This window comes from Pristiophorus japonicus, chromosome 9, assembly GCF_044704955.1.
Source record: "Pristiophorus japonicus isolate sPriJap1 chromosome 9, sPriJap1.hap1, whole genome shotgun sequence".
Classification (NCBI taxonomy): Eukaryota; Metazoa; Chordata; class Chondrichthyes; family Pristiophoridae; genus Pristiophorus; species Pristiophorus japonicus.
In genome coordinates this window covers 151446418-151464793 of record NC_091985.1, presented here as the reverse complement: position 1 = coordinate 151464793, position 18376 = coordinate 151446418, and the positions used below count along the sequence as shown (strand labels likewise).

The 18376-nt window shown below is 47.3% G+C and overlaps 1 protein-coding gene across 1 annotated transcript in view; it reads right to left on the bottom strand.

The window, feature by feature from the left end:
• plg (plasminogen) overlaps positions 1–18376 on the bottom strand; it is a 283880-nt gene that overhangs the window by 19272 nt on the left and 246232 nt on the right. The window contains exons 16-19 of the mRNA XM_070891008.1: positions 11945–12062; positions 10825–10899; positions 10156–10296; positions 2154–2260 (exon numbers count right to left, since the gene is read on the bottom strand). Coding sequence (XP_070747109.1) covers positions 2154–2260; positions 10156–10296; positions 10825–10899; positions 11945–12062 — 441 coding nt within the window. The remainder of the gene's footprint in view (positions 1–2153; positions 2261–10155; positions 10297–10824; positions 10900–11944; positions 12063–18376) is intronic.

The window sequence follows — 18376 nt, the reverse complement described above, 5'->3', positions numbered from 1 at the left end:
CTGTTTAGAATATGCCAGGTCTGGGGACCGTGGGAATACTATCTGTGGAATGCAATTGGCTGGAGTGGAATAAAGTGGATTATAATAGTAAATGAACCTCTGAAATTTTTGCTTAGTTGCTAGCAGAGATTTAGGTCTGACATTTTATCTATGGTTATTCATCTCTCTGAGAAGATCAATGAAGATGGGGAGAATTTACGGCAATTCAAATTGGGCTTCGTCCATTGGAAGCAACCTTTTCATGGGTCAAGTGACCGTTCCACTTCCAAATGATCTTACAACTACAACTATTTTGTTGCATCCGTAAATCTGTAAATCAATAAATCATTAAATCAAGTGCCCCTAATTAAAGGAGGGGGGAGGGGGCACTAAAATCGACAATTAAACAAATCAGACTTTAAACATTAAATGGTCAAATTAAAATTTGGTTGCCGGGGGTGATGATGCACTCCAGTCCCTCCGGCGCCCACCTCTCGCCAAATGATCTTACAATCTCGTTTCACGACGATCAGCTGTGGCTCAGGGGTAGCGCTCTCGCCTGTGAGGCAGAAGGTTGTGGGACAGGTCCCAGTCTGGAGACTTGAACACAACACGTAGGCTGACACTTCCCTGCAGCGCTGAGTGAGTGCTGCACTGTCCGAGGTGACGTCTTTTTGATGAGACGTTAAACCGAGGCCCCGTTTGACCTTTCGGGTGCACATAAAAGATCCACGGCCGTGCCTTCAGCTGCCTGGGCCACAAGCTCTGGGACTCCCTCCCTAAACCTCTCCACCTTGCCACCTCTCTCCCCTCTTTTAAGACGCTCCTTAAAACCTACCTCTTTGATCCAGCTTTTGGTCATCTGCCCTAATGTTTCCTTATGTGGCTCGGTGTCAAATTTTGTTTGATAACGCTCCTGTGAAGCACCTTGGGACGTTTTATTATGTGTGAAAAGTGCTATATAAATACAAGTTGTTGTTGTACTGTGAGTTTCTCTGAGAACTTATATGGGCAGAATGGGTGAAATTTCCCAGGAGGCCTGGGAACAGCCCCTCCCCCCATTCTTGTCGTGGGGGGTGGGGGGGGGTGCATAAACTGCCCTCACTCCTCCCCTCCCAGAATTTAAAGGATGTCCGGATTCCTCCTGAAACACACGGGGCCTCCACTCCCCAGGTAGCGATCACTCTCATCCGCCCTGCCAAAGTTCAAGAATTCCCGCTCTTGATTCCACAATGCCTTTTGAAAATCCTTGCACGTGGTTAACCCAGACAGGGTTAGCAGTTATCTGTGATGCCCCCCCATGGTCAACAAGTAAATCAATTCTCTTTTTCTGGTTGATAGAAAGACAGACTTGCACCTTTCACGACCACCGGACGTCTCAAAGCGCTTTACAGCCAATGAAGTATTTTTGGAGAGTAGTCACTGTTGTAATGTGGGAAACGCAGCAGCCAATTTGCGCACAGCAAGCTCCCACAAACAGCAATGTGATAATGACCAGATATTCTATTTCTGAGATGTTGATTGAGGGATAAATATTGGGACTAGGACACCGGGGATAAGTCCCCTGCTCTTCTTCAAAATAGTGCCCTGGGATCTTTTACGTCCACTTGAGAGAACACAGGGGGCCTCGGTTTAATGTCTCATCTGAAAGACGGCACCTCCGACAGTGCAGCACTCCGTCAGCACTGCACTGGAGTGTCAGCCTAGATTTTTGTGCTAAAGTCCCTGGAGTGGGACTTGAACCCACAACCTTCTGACTCAGAGACGATTGTGCTACCCACTGAGACACAAATCACACACACAGAACTTGGCCAAGTTATCAGCAATCATGGTAGAACAAGCAGCCCTGGAATAGACGCCTTCAGGAGAGGGCAGGTGAGGGGGGGGTGGTGGGCAGAAGGGGTGGCGGGAGGAGGAGGGGTGAGGCGGGGAGGGAGGGGGTGAGGTGGGGGGGGTGAGGAGGGGGTAGGGGGGGTGAGGAGGGGGTAGGGGGGGAAGAGGAGGTGAGGGGGGTGAGGGGGGGAGGCGGGGGGAGGGGGTGAGGGGTGATGGGGGGTTCAGGAGGGGGTGGGTGGGGTGGGGGCATGAGGGTAAAATTAGACAGGAGGAGAGGAAAAAGCAAACAATGAAAGTCATGTAATTTTACTTTGAGAAAGATTTTCATTAATCTGTACCTTGTGTTTCACCCCAGCCTGTGACGTAGCATTCTGTCCCACTCGATAATATATAGCCCTTTTCTGGCAAACAGACTAATGATACTTTGTCACTCAGGTGTGCTGGCCTAAAATCAAAAGATACGTTTAAAATCATTTTTCTTTTTATTTACATTTGCATAAAATGGCTACTTCTTAATTATCACATAATATACAATTTCTTTCCTCCTGCTTGCAAACTAAAGACATTTCCCCGAATATCTGTGATCAGCGATGCTAGTTTATAAAAGACATGACATAGCTTTATTCGGGTAAGATTGTGGTGAGTGTTTTTTCTTATAATAATACAGATCATGAGTGTGTTTGAGAAAGATGATGGCTCCAATTACATACCTTCTGCATTGTGTTTTTATAAACATCAGAAAATATATTATGGTGAGGGAGGGAGAGAGAAAGAAAGACTGGGGTCAGAGAGAGAGAGGAGCTGAGAGGGACAGAGAAAGAGTGAGATCAGAGAGAGAGAGGAGCTGAGAGAGGGACACAGAGACTGGGGTCAGAAAGAGAGAGGAGGTGAGAGAGGGAGACAGAGAAAGACTGGGGTTAGAAAGAGACGGTGAAAGAGAGACAGAGAAAGACTACGATAAGAGAGAGGGAGGAAAGTGAGTGTCTTTCTTGATGGTAATAGTACAACTTAAAAAAAACAGCTGAATTTTAAAGCCAACTCATTTTCTCTCCTGTGCTTCATTGACAGTTAGAAAAGGCAAATACTAATTGCGTACAGTGGTGAAAAAGAGCGATTCTAAGTGGTAACACTAATGAGATGGAGCAATAAAGACTTTGGGAATCCATATATACTATTATTGCATATTCTACCATTTTGCAGAAATCGTGGGGATGGGTTGAGCTCAGTTGGATAACAGCAGGATGCATAACAGAGATATGATGGTTTTACAGTCAATTACATTGGGGCAGAAATTCCAAGGAGGTCTTCCCACGGGTAAATCCAGAAAAAATAGAAATAAAATGCGCACTTACCTGAAGCTGCTGCGCTGCTGGAACTCCCGATCCACAAGCCTCCTCTCCCTGCGATGCACAGCACGTGCACGTTGGGATGTCCGCAGGAGTCACCTGGGCCTGGACACCCAATCACAGCTAAGCATTTTCTCATTCATTGTAATAGGAGTTTCGTAAGTTATGAATCTCCTATTACAGTGAATGAGAAAAACCCCAAAACGCTCAAACACTACATAAAACATTTAAAAAACACCTCACACAATAAACTAATAGAAATTAAAAATGTTATACATGTCTTTTAAAGAAAAAAAATTCCCGATTTAAAAAAAAAAGTTAGGGTTAGGGTTTTAAATAACATTATCTGAGTGGGCAGGGTTTTAACATAAATGTGTTTTTAAAATTTTTATTTTAATCATGTTTTTTCTATGTTTTTAAACTCTTACGCCTGTAACAGTTGGCTATGCACCTACTTCTTCAGGCGCAAGAGTTTTGAGGACATTTGCCATGTAAGAAATGGATAAATAGCCTAAACTTCCATGTCCAAATGTCCTCGCACCTGAGATGCGGATGATCTGTCGAGCTCCAGCTTGATAGATCGGAAAAGCCGGTTTTCAGCGCATGCGCATTGCGCACTGAAAATCGTTTCTTCCGATGCCTTCCTGGGTCTGTAGAAACTTTGTACGGACCCAGGACGTCGGAAATTCTGGGCCAATATTTATACAATTACCGGAAAATGTATCCGGAACAGAATGCAGGTCGGAGGTCTGACTGGCAAGTGCGTTTTGTTTCAGTCATAAATGCCAGGCTTGTGTGCCAGAACTTCTGCGTCTTATTCATTACCTGACTATGCTGTCAAGAAATTGGGTTCGTTTTTAATGTGTCCTTTGCGGAATAGAAGTAGGGCCACTGATGAAGTAACAATTGTAGGGATGGTTCCCGTGGTAGATAGTTGGAGCGGAAGGCAAAATGTGAGACCCTCTGCTGTCTGTGAATAACGATAGTTGGCAATGCTCCTGAGGATATCCAAGTATCTGTGTGTCACTCAACAATAGTTGAGCAGGCAGGGAAGTGGACCTCAGTCCGTGATCGGATCAGCCATGATCGTATTAAAAGGCAGCGCAGGCTCGAGGAGCCGTATGGCCTACTCCTGCTCCTATTTCTTATGTAATCCTTGTACTTGATTTAAAGGTTGTAATATAGCTCCACCTGGTGGACTACTGTGGTAATGCAACCACTGATGTAAATAATAAAAGGCTCATGTGGCAAAGTCACATGATAGTTTCTGTATCAGAGCCAACCTGGAGTGTGTTTGTTAGTGATGGCATAAAAATATATCACAAAGGTTTCATAGGCAAAGGGAAAAGACAATGGCCGTGATAGTATACTAAAGTAGAACGCTTATCATATTCAGCTGAAATTCCTCTCTCTGCTGCTTTAGCGGAGGTGTTAGCTCATTTAACTTAAATCTGTAGACACCCCTGCTAAAGGAGAGGAGTTTAAGAAAACACATGGGCCAGATCTTGCTGGAGTTGGGGCATCTCGCGTTAGTTAGACTTTATCCTGCATCTTTCAGTTCGAAAACACTTTTGCGTCACAATTCGCTGGGAGTGCGAGCAGATAACAGGGCATCTGGGACCTCAGTGAATGACGGGACCAACAGTCCATCTCCTCAACCCGTGAGATTTAAGGATTGAGAAAGAAACAGAAGAACGACGGAAAAGGAAATAGGGCAAATTAAAGTCAAATCAGGTACAGAAAGAGAAATAAAAAGAGGGAAAAATTGGATTGAGAAAAAAAGAGACAGGAAGGAAAAGTAAGAAAAAGTTTGTACAATTTAAAATGTTTTAATCTCTAAGAAGAATTGACTACATGCTGGAATGAGACTGAACAGTTTATATTGTCCCTTTCTAGGCTAGAGAGGTTGACTGACATTACATTAACAATTATCACGTTGTTAAAACGCGGACACTCTTAAATTCCAGCCCTAACTTTCTGCGACAAGTTTAATGGACAATTAATCTTCTTAAAAGTAATGGGGAGGCTAAGGGTGAGATGCTGATTGTGCGAAGCAACTCACGGTGTATCTCTTAATCCCCTTACCTTGCTGGTCGATTTACACATTAATAATGGTGTGTGTCATTGACACGCGATATTTGTCTAGTAAGATTTGACCCATTAAAGGTTCATACGTGGCTATAGTTCCAACGTCTTAAGATTCTTGGTACTCTCTTCTCCTCATCTCATCCTGTGTGGTTGAAAGGGTAAACTAGGGGCAAATTAAGATTGCTCTAATTCTGAACCATGTGCCATACATCGACTCGGAAGTAGAGGGTGGAAATTCGGCATAGCCGGTTTGTTCAGGATGATGCACTCGATCGATTTCGAGTACGCATCTACTACAATGAGGAACATCTTCCCCATAAACGGGCCCGCGTAGTCAACGTGAATGCGTGACCATGGCTTGGTGGGCCAGGGCCACGGCCTGAGCGGGGCATCCCTGGGGGCATTATCCAGCTAGGCACATGTCGTGCACCTGCAAACACAGTGTTTCAGGTCTGAATCAATTCCAGGCCACCAAACGTGTGACCGGGCAATGGCCTTCATCATCACAATGCCTGGGTGCTCGCTGTGGAGTTCCCTGATGAATGCCTCCCTGCCCTTCTGGGGCATGACTACCCGGCTGCCCCATAGTAGGCAGTCAGCTTGGATGGAGAGCTCATCCATCCGCCTGTGGAATGGTCCGGCCTCCTCAGGGCATGCTCCGTGTGCGGGCACCCAATCCCCAGGCAGGACACATTTCTTAATCAAGGATTGGAGGGGATCTCTGTTTGTCCAGATTTTGATCTGGCGGACTGTGATGGGGGAGCCTGCACTGTCAAAGGCATCGACAGCCATGACCATCTCAGTGCTTTGCTCAGCTGCCCTCTCGGTGGTGGCCAGTGGGAGCCTGCTGAGTGCGTCAGCGCAGTTTTCAGTGCCGGGCCGGTGCCGGATGGAGTAGTCATAAGCAGCCAGCGTGAGGGCCCGCCACTGTATGCGAGCTGATGCATTGGCATTGACAGCCTTACTGTCTGACAACAGGGATGTGAGTGGCTTGTGGTCCGTTTCTAATTCAAACTTCCTACCGAAGAGGTACTGATGCATTTTTTTTACACCATAGACACATGCAAGCACTTCCTTCTCGACCATGCCATATCCCCGTTCTGCTTGAGAGAGCGACCTGGAGGCATAAGCCACAGGTTGTAGCTGACCCTCAGTATTACCCTGGTGCAACATGCACCCAACCCCATAGGATGATGCATCACATGTCAGAACTAAATGTTTACAGGGGTCGTACAGGGTCAACAACAACTTGTTTGAACAAAGTAGGTTTCGCGCCCGATAAAAAGTTCCTGACAGTCCCCCCAAAACCAATCGCAACCCTTACGCAGGCTCCAACAACGTGCTCAAGTTCGGCAGAAAGTTCCCGAAATAGTTCAACAGTCCCAGGAATGAACGCAGCTCCGATGTGTTGCAGGGCCTGGGTGCTCGTCGAATTGCCTCTGTTTTGGATTCGGTGGGCCAAATCCCATCTGCAGCAACCGTCCTGCCCAGAAACTCAACCTCAGGAGCTAAAAACACACATTTAGACTTCTTGAGTCACAGGCCTACCCGGTCCAGTCGGCGTAGCACCTCCTCCAGGTTGTGGAGGTGTTCCTCGGTATCTTGACCCGTGATGAGGATGTCGTCCTGGAATACGATCGTTCTAGGAATGGATTTAAGCAGGCTTTCCATGTTACGTTGAAAAATCGCGGCCGCTGATCGAATGCCAAACGGGCACCTGTTATACGCAAACAGTCCCTTGATGGTGGTCAGTAGTTTGGATTCGTCAGCCAGTTCCTGGGTCATATAGGCTGAAGTGAGGTCCAACTTGGTGAACAACTTGCCACATGCCAGCGTGGCGAAGAGGTCCTCCGCTCATGGGAGCGGGTATTGGTCTTGTAGGGACATCCGATTGATGGTGGCCTTGTAGTCGCCACAGATCCTGACAGAGCCATCCACTTTTAGAACGGGAATGATGGGGCTCGCCCAGTCACTGAATTCAATAGGCGAGATGATACACTCTCGCAACAGCCGGTTCAATTCACTCTCGATTTTTTTCCCGCATCACATACGGCACCGCTCTGGCTTTGTGGTGCACTGGCCTGGCATCCGGGGTGACTTTAGTGCCTTTGAAAGTCCCGATGCCCGGTTGAAATAGTGACTTGAATTGTTGTAGGACTTGTGAGCACGAACTTCGCTCCACCGAGGACATTGCGTGAACATCCAGTTCATCTCAGCTAACAAGCTCCTCCCCAACAGTGCGGGACCATTGCCCGGGACAATCCAGAGTGGCAGCCGGTTCACTAGCCCATTGTGTGTGACAGCCATCACTGCACTGCCTAGCACCGGAATAATTTCCTTGGTGTAAGTCCGTAATTGTGTTTCAATACGTTCTAATTTTGGTCTACTGGCTTTGAGTGACCATAGCTTCTCGAATTGCTAAACGCCCATGAGTGACTGGCTGGCCCCAGTGTCCAGCTCCATGGGTACTGGGATGCCATTCAACAAAACCCTCATCATCATTGGTGGCGTTTTGGTGTATGAACTGTGAATATTCGCCGCATGGACACGCTGAACCTCGGCGTCCATCGATTTACCCCAAAAGTCATCGTGCCTCACAGAACCCTCTTCTGGTCCCTCTGTCTCATATATCAATCTGGTTACAGGTTTTCTACACATTCGAGCTAAATGGCCACTGAGATTGCAGTTTCTGCAGACAAAATGTTGGAATCTGCACGATCTAGCTGAGTGTTTCCCCCCACACCTCCAGCATGAGTTAAACTTTCCATTGTTGAGGACAAAGGGACTATGGCCAGGAATTCCGCGCTAACTGTCCCTTTGACTGCTCTTAAGTACCCTATTAGTGGGTGTCAATGGCCCCATCCCGGGCCGCATTGTCCACTGTGATGGCATGAACGTCCGTTCAGCCTGCCATTGTCTCTGTTGAGATCCTGCTCTGGGATCTATTGCTGCCTAGTAAATGTCAGACTGCCCCTGCCTGCCTGCGGGGCTCTGAGTAGCATTTATGATGTTGACTCCCTGATCCATCGCCGTGTTAGAGGCAGAATTGCGTGCGTAAATCATTCTTGTCTCTTCCTCCCCCGCCTTGAAAGTTTGAGCTAGCAACGCTACCGCTTCCAAGGTCAAGTCCTTGGTCTCAATTAACTTGCGAAAAATTCCCGCATGACCGATACCCTCGATGAAGAAGTCCCTTAGCATCTCCCCCCTGCAGGCGTCTGTGAACTTACAGAGGCTGGCCAAACGCCAGAGGTCCGCTACAAAGTCTGGTATGCTCTGTCCTTCACGACGTCGGTGGGTGTAGAATCTGTGTCGAGCCATGTGTATGCTGCTCGCCGGTTTGAGGTGCTCCCCGATTAATTTGCTGAGCTTTTCAAAGGTTTTGTCCGACGGCTTTTCGGGTGCCAGTAAGTCCTTCATGAGCGCATAAGTCTTTGGCCCGCATCTGGTCAGGAGATGAGCCCTTCGCTTGTCGGCCGCTGCATCCCTCAGCCAGTCTTTAGTAACGAAGCTTTGCTGAAGCCTCTCGACAAAATCATCCCAGTCTTCCCCAACACAGTACCGTTCCTCTGTGCTACCGGTGGCCATTCTCGTGGGTCGTGAATTCCCGTTTCTCGTTGCCAACGTAAAGTCCTTACTCTACAACATGAAAGAGGCACATTCCAGGGACAAGGCTACTCTGTGACCTTAGCTCTTTATTACAGGACTCCAGAAGTGATGACCCTGCGTGGGACCTCCCTTTATCTACCTGTGTGATCAGGTAAGGAGTGTCTCCCACAAGTTCACCCCCTGTGGTCAAGTTGTGCATCTTAGTTGAGTGTATACAGTAATACAGTGGTATTACATTGTAGTTAAAAACATGACAGAGGAGGTGTCAGAGAGTTGATGATAAGCCTCTGCAAGGTAGAGGTCGGTTTGCCAAACAACAACAGCGCCACCCTTGTCAGCAGTTTTGATGACCAGGTTAGGGTTGGATCTGAGCGAGTGGAGTGCTGCAAGTTCAGAGGGTGGTAGGTTAGAGATAGTGAGGGGAGCAGGATGGCCGATGTCCCATCGGCAGTTTGCAATGAAGAGGTCTAGAGAGGGTAAGAGGCCAGAGGGAAGGGTCCAGGTAGAGCGAGAATTCTGAAAACAGGAGAAAGGGTCAGCTGTACAGGGGGGAGATTCCTGGCCGAAGAAGTGGGCACAGAGACGAAGGCAGTGGAAAAATAGCTCAGCATCGTGCCAAGCTCGAAATTCATTGAGGTTGGGGGTTTAAGGGGATGAAGCTCAGGCCTTTGCTGAGGACTGATCATTCGAGGTCAGAGAGGGGAAGGTCAGAGGGGATAGTGAAAACAAGGCAGGGGTGAGATTGGAAAAAGGGATGGGATCAGGGGGAAGTGTAGAGGAAGAAGGTTCCAGAGGGGCATTGGTGTCCAAGAGTTGTTGAAGTTTATAATCCTTGACACCTGAAAGGAAGGAAACATTTTTTTAGTTAAAGCGCCGGGTGAGGCGAAGGATGAAATAGAACTGCGGACCAGGACAGCTTAGAGATAGAGTGAGTCGGTGCTGCTGAAGAGCGAGGTCGAGAGTGTGCATTAGCCCACCATTCATACCCTATCTTGACTAATGTTTTTCTAACTCCTGGCATTACCATTTGAATTTGGGCCATCATCCCTTTTGTCTCTCTAATCTCTCCTGCCTTCCACCCTGTCACAGACCTTCCCTTTTGTTCTTTCCTCCCCTCCCCCTTTCAGTGCCCCCTGCACTCGCACATCTCGAACTTTTCCAGTTCTGACAAAGGCTCACAGGCCTGAACCGTTAACTCTGTTTCTCTCCACAGACGCTGCCTGACCCGCTGAGATTTCCAGCATTTTCTGTTTTTATTAAATTCAAAGGCAGGTATAAAAAAATAAATGAAAAAAAATACCTGCTGAGTTTTAATAAGGCAATGTCACGATTGTTGGGTTCAGTAACTATTTTGTCAATGTCTATTATTTGCCTCGAATGTTCAGTCGCCGCCTCTCTGTGTATTCCAAGATAGATTTTGTAGGATGAGGGCCTCAAACTTCTGCAATGGATGCAATGATGAAATAAGCAGTCATAATTTGTCACATTCGTCTCTAGTACAACAACAACAACTTGTATTTATATAGCACCTTTAACATAGTAAAAAGTCCCAAGGCGCTTCACAGGAGTGTTATCAAACAAAATTTGACACTGAGCCACGTAAGGAGATTATGCGCGTAGGCGACCAAAAGCTTGGTCAAAGAGGTAGGTTTTAAGGAGCATCTTAAGGAGGAAAGAAAGGTGGAGAAGCGGAGAGGTTTAGGCAGGGACTTCCAGAGCTTGGGGCCCAGGCAACAGAAGGCACAGCCATCAATGGTGGAGCGATTATAATCAGGGATGCTCAGGAGGGCAGAATTAGAGGCGCGCAGACATCTCGGGGGCGAGGGGGCTGGTGGCAAAAGGCCATGGACGGATGTGAAAACAAGGATGAGAATTTTAAAATCAAGGCATTGCCGGACTTGGAGCCAATGTCGGTCAGCGAGCACAGGGGTCTTCAACATTATACACTTTCAAAGCTTTGTTCTCTTACCCTTCTAGACAGTGTTTGGCTGTGACCACCCATTTGGCATCGATAAGAGTTCCTCCACAGAAGTGAGCACCGAAGCTGCGATTATACAAGGCATTTTTCAATAATATATCATCAATTGATTGAAAAGCTTTAATTGTGACCTTCAGAGGACTGTAAAAAGTGTACTGAATGTAAATAGCATCATGCATAAAAAGTTCTCCTCATCACCCCTCGGGTTTTTTTGCTATTTAGCATAAAATCTATGACCTCTGGTTGATGACCCTCCTGCTCGTGGAACCAGTTTACTCTATATACTCTTTCAAAACCCGTCATCATTTTGAACACCTCGATTACATCTCCTCGTAACCTTATCTGTTCCAAGGAAAACAATCCCAGCTTCGCTAGTCTGTGTGTGTCTCTCTTCTCTTCAGCAGTCCCCTGGAGTCGAGGCTGACTTGCTTCCACATTAACATGAGCTCTAAGGTGACTGATGAGACCAATGCAGGACCTACATTCTCCGTCACAGGTGGGGCAGACGGTGGTTGGAGAGATGGGTGGGTGGGGTGCTTGATTTGTCGTACGCTCCTTCCGCAGTTTGCGCTTGGCTTCCGCGTGCTCCCAGCGAAGAGTCTCGCGGTGTTCGGCGCCTTCTCGGATGCTTCTCCTCCACTTTGAGCGGTCTTGGGCCAGGGACTCCCGGGTGTCGGTGGGGATGTTACATTTTTTCAAAGAGTCTAGTATCGGGCAGGCGGACAATGTGGCCCATCCATTGACGCTGGTTGAGCATGGTCAGTGCTTCGATGTTGCTCTGAGAGAGGACATTGACATTGGAGCACAAGGAGTGTAGGGAATAAGGCAGATGAACTGAGATCACAGATAGACACTTGGGAGGATGATATTATAGCTATTACTGAGACATGGCTGAAAGAAGGGCAGGTGTGGCAGCTCAACACTCCTGGTTCCTGAAGTCCCCCATCCCAGCCACGATTCTACTAAATCTCCTCTCCAAGGCCAATTTCCCCTCATGTTACAGCCTTTCTGTGCCATTTCTGGTGGGTAACAGAGAGTGGCAGCATGGCTGCTCTTGTCATTTATCTGGGAAAGATTTTGTAGCGTCTGTTTTTGGAGACAAATCACTTACGATGTGCGAAGACTTATTTGCCAAGGCCAGGAGTATGGTTTGGATATACAGCCACCAACAATCCTTCCAAAACATTTCTTGGGTTCGACAGCAGGCTTTCCACACTGATCAGGGAGTTCTAGTATCATAAGAAGAACAATTAGCTCAACTATTTAAGGGATAACATTTCTGCTTCCACCCCCTCCCACCATTTTTGGGTCCCCAGTGCTAACCTTCGGTCAACTTGGTTTGATGTCACATTGACCGCAAAGGGGAAATGACCACCATCGATACTGTTTTCTAATCAAGTGACAGAACGTTTAAGCCTACAGGTGTCTGCAAGTGTCTTCTGCGTGTCTTCTTCCCCAGCTGAGATACAGCATTCTATGGTTCTATGTTAGTGCAACATGGGATATAGCCGTGAACGGACTAAATTCAACCAATAAAGTATCTGAGTTCCCACGACCTTGAGTGCTGAGATTTGAGTTACAGGTCCTCTAAGTAGAGAATGTAGTAGGCAAGGCCAGTATTTATTGCCCATCCCTACATCTGAGCAGCTTGCTAGAGTGCACTTCAGAGGGCAGTTAAGAGTCAAGCACTTTGGCGTGGGACTGGAGTAATTAATAGGCCAGACCAGGTCTATTAATTACTCCAGTCCCCTTCCCTGAAGGGCATTATTCAACCAGTTGGGTTTTATGACAATCCAACAGCTTCATGGTCACTTTTTACTGGTGTTTTATTTCTAGATTTTTGAAAAAAAATGAATACAAAATTCTCAAACTGTGGCAGTGGGATTTGGACTCTTGTTCTCTGGATTATTAATCAAGGGGGGAAAAATTCGGTCGCACCTCATTTGGGGCGGTGACTGAGGCGGAGCGATAATTTTAGCGCCTTGAAAGAGTTTGCACCTCTTGCCCAGAAAATCGTCAGAATCGATCGAAGAGCTGACAGGGGCACTAAATCAGCTGTTACACACCACAGCTGGAGGGACGGGGTGGGGGGGGGGGGGGCGGCGATAATGAAAGTTTGATCGGTACATTTGGCGGACCCATTGCGCATGTGCGGAACTCCGAATCAGACCCCGGGAACAGCCGACTCTTAAAGGCGCGACATCGTAATGCACCCATTAAAGTTTTCAGAATCACTTGTTTTCAGCCCGTACTGTTATGTCTGTCTGCCGCTGCAAACTCAGAGGCTCACGCACCGTGCCGTGTGTAAACGTTGCACTGACTGACCTCCGAGAGACGCGCTTCCTCATCCCTTTAAGTAGCCACCAGTTAGTGACTCTGCAAGCCTGGACCCACTGTTTTTCCAGACGTTGTTATTGATGGGCGCTCAATGAGGCAGCCGCACTGAATTTACCGACTGGGCCGCAAGTGTGGGCGTTGCACCAGGAATACGTCAGGATCGCACTGGTCGTCAGCAGCCAGGCGCTACTGGTTTGCGCCTCCTGTGAGCATCTAATGAATTTTCGGTCGGGACACTAAAAGTTGCGTGCTCAGTCGGTAAACTCTTACGCTCCCATTAACGCCCCCTCTGGCCACTAACTGAGGCGTTAGGCGACTGAAAATCCAGCCCCAAGTTTGTAGATTGCTAGACAGTAAGATGACCACTATCCTATCAAGACTGTTCTATTGCCCAGAATCCTCACCTGACACGGTGCATCATGTGAAATGACAGGTGCAACGGCCGTGATTCTCAGTCCATCCCACTTAGCGACTGCAATCTTCAGATATGCCCAGTTGGCATGCAAGGCAACCCCCTTCTCACACCCCCTGACCACCAACTCTTGATTTGTGTGCTTTGTCACATTGTGCAGATACCAACGTTAGTTGAAATGGTCAGGCATTAACAGTCGTGATTGTCTTTAACATCCCCTTCCACCACACAGAGAAATCATGGCCACTAACGGAGATAGAAGTGGGTGGGCGAGGGAGCAGGAAAAGTGAAGCAAAAGACACTGCTCTCTTTATGGAAGAAAATAATAGACTGGCCATCAACATCTTCAAATTTTTCGAAACATCAGTTTTATGGGCAGTCTAGTGAAGCTTCAAGCCATCACCAGCTTGTAGGGTGGTTTGGCGCGCGGTGTCCACCGGTATGCCTGCCATCTTCCGCAAGAGGTGGGCGCCGGAGGGACTGGAGTGCAACATCACCCCCGGCAACCAAATTTTAATTTGATCCTTAATGTCTAAAGTTAAATTTGTTTAAGTTTGTTGGTTTTAGTGCCCACTTTTAGCCAGGGGGCACTTGATAGTTTGCAACTAAAATAGTTGTAGGGTGGTTTGCTTCGATTGGGCTCCAAACCAGCCCTTTGGAGTCACACCCCACTCCATGTGTTACAGAGTTCTCAAGGTACTTACAGACGCTGAAGAGCATTTGGCCCATCTATATTCGTCCATCCAGAATGACCCTACACTTCCTCCCCACCCCGGCATTGCTGCAGCTAATTGGTTGCAAGGTTTTCACCTTGACCATCCTGCCCGTAAGTTATTCCAATTGTTGGTCACGATCTGCGTGAAGGACCTCCTGATGTCAGTCCTATCGGAGCCCTTTACTAGTTTAAACCTGTTCCCCGGTTTTCAAACCTGTTCCCCTGGTTTTAAGCCTATTCCTCTGGTTTTAAGCCTGCTCCTCTGTTTGTAAACCTGTTTCTCTGTTTTAAGTCTGTTCCCCTGGCTTTAAGCCTGGTCTCTGATTTTAAGCCTGTTCCCTTGGTTTGAAACCTGTTCCTCTGTTTTAAGCCTGTTCCCCGGGTTTTAAGCCTATTCCCCTGGTTTTAAGCCTGTTCCCCTGGTTTTAAGCCTGTTCCCCTGGTTTTAAGCCTGTTCCCCTGGTTTTAAACCTGTTAGAAACATAGAAAATAGGTGCAGGAGTAGGCCATTCGGCCCTTCAAGCCTGCACCGCCATTCAATGAGTTCATGGCTGAACCTGCAACTTCAGTACCCCATTCCTGCTTTCTCGCCGTACCCCTTGATCCTCCTAGTTGTAAGGACTACATCTAACTCCTTTTTGAATATATTTAGTGAATTGGCCTCAACAACTTTCTGTGGTAGAGAATTCCACAGGTTCACCACTCTCTGGGTGAAGAAGTTTCTCCTCATCTCGGTCCTAAATGGCTTACCCCTTATCCTTAGACTGTGACCCCTGGTTCTGGACTTCCCCAATATTGGGAACATTCTTCCTGCATCTAACCTGTCTAAACCCGTTAGAATTTTAAACGTTTCTATGAGATTCCCTCTCATTCTTCTGAACTCCAGTGAATACAAGCCCAGTTGATCCAGTCTTTCACCAAGGCCCTGTACAACTGTAGTAACACCTCCCTGCCCCTGTACTCAAATCCCCTCGCTATGAAGGCCAACATGCCATTTGCTTTCTTAACTGCCTGCTGTACCTGCATGCCAACCTTCAATGACTGATGTACCATGACACCCAGGTCTCGTTGCACCTCCCCTTTTCCTAATCTGTCACCATTCAGATAATAGTCTGTCACTCTGTTTTTACCATCAAAGTGGATAACCTCACATTTATCCACATTATACTTCATCTGCCATGCATTTGCCCACTCACCTAACCTATCCAAGTCACTCTGCAGCCTCATAGCATCCTCCTCGCAGCTCACACTGCCACCCAACTTAGTGTTCCCTGGTTTTAAACCTGTTCCTTGGTTTTAAGCCTGTTCCACTGGTTTTAAGCCTGTTCCCCGGGCTTAAACCTGTTCCTTGGTATTAAGCCTGTTCCCTGGTTTTAAACATGTTCTCCGGGTTTTAAGCCTGTTCCCCAGGTTTTATGCCTGTTCCCCTGGTTTTAAGCCTGTTCCTTGGTTTTAAACCTGTTCCTCTGTTTTAAGCCTGTTCCCCTGGTTTTAAGCCTGTTCCCCGGGTTTTATGCCTGTTCACCTGGTTTTAAACCTGTTCCCCTGGTTTTAAACCTGTTAGAAACATAGAAAATAGGTGCAGGAGTAGGCCATTCGGCCCTTCGAGCCTGCACCGCCATTCAATGAGTTAATGACTGAACATGCAACTTCAGTACCCCATTCCTGCTTTCTCGCCATACCCCTTGATCCCCTTAGTAGTAAGGACTACACCGAACTCCTTTTTGAATATATTTAGTGAATTGACCTCAACAACTTTCTGTGGTAGAGAATTCCACAGGTTCATCACTCTCTGGGTGAAGAAGTTTCTCCTCATCTCGGTCCTAAATGGCTTACCCCTTATCCTTAGATTGTGACCCCTGGTTCTGGACTTCCCCAATATTGGGAACATTCTTCCTGCATCTAACCTTTCTAAACCCGTCAGAATTTTAAACGTTTCTATGAGATCCCCTCTCATTCTTCTGAACTCCAGTGAATACAAGCCCAGTTGATCCAGTCTTTCACCAAGGCCCTGTACAACTGTAGTAACACCTCCCTGCCCCTGTACTCAAATCCCCTCGCTATGAAGGCCAACATGCCATTTGCTTTCTTAACCGCCTGCTGTACTTGCATGCCAACCTTCAATGACTGATGTACCATGACACCCAGGTCTCGTTGCACCTCCCCTTTTCCTAATCTGTCACCATTCAGATAATAGTCTGTCGCTCTGTTTTTACCACCAAAGTGGATAACCTCACACTTATCCACATTATACTTCATCTGCATGCATTTGCCTACTCACCTAACCTATCCAAGTCACTCTGCAGCCTCATAGCATCCTCCTCGCAGCTCACACTGCCACCCAACTTAGTGTTCCCTGGTTTTAAACCTGTTCCTTGGTTTTAAGCCTGTCCCCCAGGTTTTATGCCTGTTCCACTGGTTTTAAGCCTGTTCCCCGGGCTTAAACCTGTTCCTTGGTATTAAGCCTGTTCCCTGGTTTTAAACATGTTCTCCGGGTTTTAAGCCTGTTCCCCTGGTTTCAAGTCTGTTCCCCTGGTTTTAAGCCTGTTCCTTGGTTTTAAACCTGTTCCTCTGTTTTAAGCCTGTTCCCCTGGTTTTAAGCCTGTTCCCCGGGTTTTATGCCTGTTCACCTGGTTTTAAACCTGTTCCCCTGGTTTTAAACCTGTTCCCCGGGTTTTAAGCCTGTTCCCCGGTTTTAAGCCTGTTCCCCGGTTTTAAGCCTGTTCCCCGGTTTTAAGCCTGTTCCCCTGTTTTAAGCCTGTTCCCCTGTTTTAAGCCTGTTCCCCTGGTTTTAAACGTGTTCCCCTTGTTTGTAAGCCTGTTCCCCCAGGTTGTAAGCCTGTTCCCCTGGTGTTTAAGCCTGTACCCCTGGTTTTAAACCTGTTCCCTGGTTTTAAACCTGTTATCCGGGATTTAAGCCTGTTCCCCTGGTTTTAAACCTGTGCCTCTCGTTCTACTCCCATGGTTTAAGTTAAATTATTATTCTGCATTACACTTCCATACAACAACAGCAACAACTTGTACTTATATAGCACCCTTAACGTAATAAAACATCACAAGGTGCTTCACAGGAGCATTATAAAGCAGAACTTGACACCAAGCCACATAAGGAGATAACAGTACGGAACCTGTGGTCCGGATAATGGCCAACTGGCAGCGTTCGCCCTCATTCCACCTTTGAAACTGACTGCAGTTTCGGGATTTGGTGCCTGCGGAAATCCTGAAGTTGCGGCCTGTCAATGACGGATCCCAAACAGGCTGCGCTGCACCCCTCCCCCGCCCACAGAGCCGGAAATCTGTGTAACCACCCAAATCAGGGAAGCTGATGAAAACTTTGGCTCTTGCGCAGTAAATACGCTGTTAAATTCCCCACTAAAAGTTAGATCCAAAGGGATCGGGTGTAACTGGCTCCGCCATTCCTGATCCCCATTTGCCTGATTTTCTTCAGCATTAGCCCCCCCCCCCTATTATCACATCCCTGACCCTCGTTCCACTGCTCTCCAGCCCTACTCCATGATCAATTGTTTCCAGAGTCTATTGTATGTCACTTACTCACTTAATGAGCCTAATAACATTCCCTCCTCTCCCTCTGCCCTTGTAAGTTCCTGCACCCTGCCGCCTTACTCTACTTTAAGTTCATTGATCAGTTTTCCTACCTCACAGCCCCAGGGCAATCACTGTAATTAACATCACTGGAGCAGCCTGGCAGAGGTCAAAGGTTCATGGGACTTATACAACTGACATCGTTGGGAGAAATTTATGGTCTGTAAAGTCCTGCCCCCTCAGTACAGATTCACACGAGGCATGTAATGAAGTCAAGGTCACTCTGGACCTGCACCTTTATTTCACAGCTCTGGATTGCTGCACTTGCCTGAGACCTGTCCTTATATACCTGTCTCTTGCAAGTGCACCCCCGGTGGTGAGGTATGCTGGTGGTTACAGGTCATATCTTATTACAGTCATGTATAGCATGTTAGGATACAGTTATATATAATAATGTAAGATACATGACATGGTCAGTCAATTATTTTGTTCAATAAGAAGGAAGCATACTTTGAATAAAATGTAGCCTTCCTCAA